Below are 3,438 nucleotides of genomic sequence, written 5' to 3' on the forward strand. Positions count from 1 at the left end.
GTGATTGCGAAGACCATGGCCTGTATCAGACACACCTTAGTCTCCAGAGAGGCACCACTGCTCTTCAGCAATTTAGGTACTAGAGAAAAAATTTTAGTCAATATACATAGATTTTTAAATCAGTTAAAAATAAAAAGAATTTCTATCAATCCTTATTGCTGTAGATTCAGAATTGACTCATCATTGACCCTTCATTTGATTCTGAGACATGGTTGGAAGGGTAGAGGGTCACCATAAGAAAGGAAGACCCTCAATGACGTAGAGACTGTGGTAATGGATTCTAGTCCATTTAAGAATGGCACAGGATGGGGTATAGTTTAGATCCCTTATTCATGGGGTCTCTATGAGTTCCGTTGACTCAATGACTTGTAACAAAAACACAACAACAGAGCTCACAGGAAAAGGCCATCTCTAAGATAAATGAAATAGCATAAAATATGAATGTAAAGGCTTTTTGGTGAACTTGGATTGATAAAGCTGTATAATAAAAGAATTAAAATTATAAATAATAGTTGGAGCAGAGTTAAAGAAGTGAGAAATTGGGGGTTGGGCAATGTTTAGTAGGAAATTATTATTCCTGTTAGCTATAATGGAAGAGAATATAAAAAATAAGCTAGGAAATACAGTGTTTTCATGTTATTCACTAACCTTAAACTGAACCTGTAGGTATTGCTGAAGGATTTTTAAACAATAAATAGATATGGAAAAATGAGATGAACTTTGTTGTGCCCGTGAAATGCCCCTCAAAGAAATCCAAAAACACATCTGAAATGTCAAGAGCGTTTATTATTTAATTTTCCACGCGCGGAGGCTTTCCCCTTCCCCAGGAAGGTGGTGAAGGAAAAAGCCCCGAGTTTTCCCTCCCACTTGCTTTTATAGCTTTTTCTTGAGTGCCTCTGCTAGGGCAAAAGAGATTGGCGGGCTGGGAGGGTCAGTCACTTGGTCGGCTTTTGATGGGCTGGTTACTTTGCCAGCCTTTACTCTTTTTGTGCCACGCAGACACTAGTTAATTCCTTACTTTTTCAAGGACTGACTAGGCTCTACCCGGGGCACTCATGTTTGCCCTAAGCCAGGAATTTTTATGGCCCACTTCTACCTCTAGCGCTAATGGGGGTTTATAAAAAAATGGGGTTTCTGCTGCCCCTTCAAACGTAAATGTGAGACATACAGCAATTCCCAGAGTAATAAAGTTGTTATGTACTGTGTTGCTATTAGATGCTGTCAAGTCAAGTACAATTCATAGCAAGCCTACGAACAACTGATCTGAACACTGTCCTATACCATGCCATCCTTATAACCTCTGGCAAATTCAAGTTCATTGTTATAGTCACCATGCTAGCCCACCAGGTTGAGGGTCTTTCTCTCCTTTGCTACCTCTCCACCTTCCAAAGCATGATCTCCCTCTCGAAGGTAAAACCTCTCCTAGCAACATGTACAATATAGATAAGATGATGCCTCTTCATCTTTGCCTCCAGGGAGCATTCTGGTTCTCAACTGAAGTGCTGACCTTAGCTTCCCTGTGTCTTTATTGAAAATTGCCAGGAGCAAATCACCAAGAGAATTCAATGCAAATGAAGGCAAGCTCTTTCTATGGAAAACTTTCTGCTTGACTCAGGAGGGAGGGGTTAGCAAATACAATGCAAGAATCCTGTAAATGCTTAAGGATTGCCTTAGTGTCTACCCCTGTCAACATTCAAGGATTGCTTTGGTGCCTCAGGGTGGGTTCCAGATTGTACACTGCTACCCCCACATCCTGAAATAGCATGTGGTTTATTACAAATATTTATTATGAAAGTTGGCTTCCCGTATAATGTCTTGCTCGCTGCTGGCAACATTCCTGAATATATGAGAAGAAATGTCATCAGCTGTGCCTCTCAGTAGCAAACTGTTTTTACTTCCTCCACGACACATTTGTATGTTCTTTTGACAGTCTATAGGATATTATTCAGTACTCTGTTCCCTCAAGGAAAAGGGAACAGACTTTATCAGAGATCATGAAGATGGCCTAGGACAGTCAGGGTCAGGTCTGTTGTTCGTACGGTAACTATGAACCATAATTGGCTCAATGGTACCTAACAACAGTCTATGGATAATTGTGTTATTAACCCAAAAGTGACACTTCTTAAGGTTCTAATCCACTATCTTTGGAGAAAGATAATGAGTCACTCCCTGTGAGATTTAAAGCCTCTAAAAATCAGTTACTGGTCAATTCCAATTTGTTGGTAAAAGATTCCAATTTTAGTTTTATGATGTGAAGAAATCAGTATTATAATCTGAGTAAGTCTTAATTGCATAGTGTGTTACTTGTTCGGTTGGTAACGGAAAAATTGCAGTTGGAATCTACCAGTTTTTCTCTGAGAAAAAGATGGATAATCTGTAAATAAGATTTACAGCTTTAGATACCTGCTGCAAGATTGTGTTGGAATTGACTTGACAGCAGTGGATTTGGTTTTATTTGGATGTATTAATAATCACTTGAATTCCAGTTCCTTCAATTTTAACTGACATAGTGTGGTGGTGGTTGTTGAATTGTCAAGTCAGAATCGACCCATAGCTGACCCTTCACCAGGTTTTCAGAGGCTGTTAATCGTATGGAAGGACACTGCCCATCCTTCTTCAGCAAAGCAATTAGTGGCCTCGAACCAGGTGCCTTCAGGATTGCAGTGTGACCTCTTGTCACTAGACCACCATAATGTAGTGTTTTAAAATATCAATGTAATTTCCTTATGTTTTATTATTATCAAAACAAATCAACAATCTTTTTTCTGACTTCTTAAAATGCACAGTAAGAGTTTTAGTGAAATATATTATTTTTCAAAGAGCAATGATTTTAAGTAGAAATATAATATTTGTCTTTATTTAGAAACCCAAATGGGACTCAGAGCAATAGCACAAGATGGCCAGTCTTCAAAAGCACTGAACAAAAATATTTGACGTTGAATACTGAATCCTCAAAAACATACACAAAACTACGAGCACAACAATGCCGTTTCTGGACACTATATTTTCCAAAAGTCTTGGAAATGACAGGTATGTATTTATTTGTTTAATTAATTAATGGTAAGTTTTTGTCTAAAGAGGAGAAAACTAGAAAACTAGACATTTGGGTACAGGACCATGAGCATCTCTCTGAAAGGACAAGAGGGAGTAAAAATAGCCCAGCTCCTCACTGCCTCAGACTAGAAAGCAGATAAAAAGCCTGTAGGCTAGCCCTATGGTTCCTCTAGAACCACCCCAAAGGCAAGAGGTTTGTTTATTCACTAGTGACCCACAGACTTATAATTCTGGTACTGATGGGATTTATTATGGAAGTAACTGGGAGAAGCAAAGACTATCTCACAATAAAAGTCTAGGCTTTACTCCAACAGTTCCAAGGCACAATTCCTCAATAAGTCCAGGCTCTGGTTTCAGATATTTTTCCAATTTTGCCAACACCAT

The 3,438-nt window shown here is 38.8% G+C and overlaps 1 protein-coding gene across 1 annotated transcript in view; it reads left to right on the forward strand.

The window, feature by feature from the left end:
- Nucleotides 1-3,438, forward strand: part of LOC102868388 (cholinesterase-like) — a 109,553-nt gene that overhangs the window by 88,207 nt on the left and 17,908 nt on the right. Inside the window, exon 3 of the mRNA XM_006890378.1 lies at nucleotides 2,864-3,030. Within this exon, the coding sequence (XP_006890440.1) occupies nucleotides 2,864-3,030 (167 nt within the window). The remainder of the gene's footprint in view (nucleotides 1-2,863; nucleotides 3,031-3,438) is intronic.

The sequence above is a fragment of the Elephantulus edwardii genome, unplaced genomic scaffold, assembly GCF_000299155.1.
Source record: "Elephantulus edwardii isolate Elephantulus edwardi_28Jun2011 unplaced genomic scaffold, EleEdw1.0 scaffold00088, whole genome shotgun sequence".
Classification (NCBI taxonomy): Eukaryota; Metazoa; Chordata; class Mammalia; order Macroscelidea; family Macroscelididae; genus Elephantulus; species Elephantulus edwardii.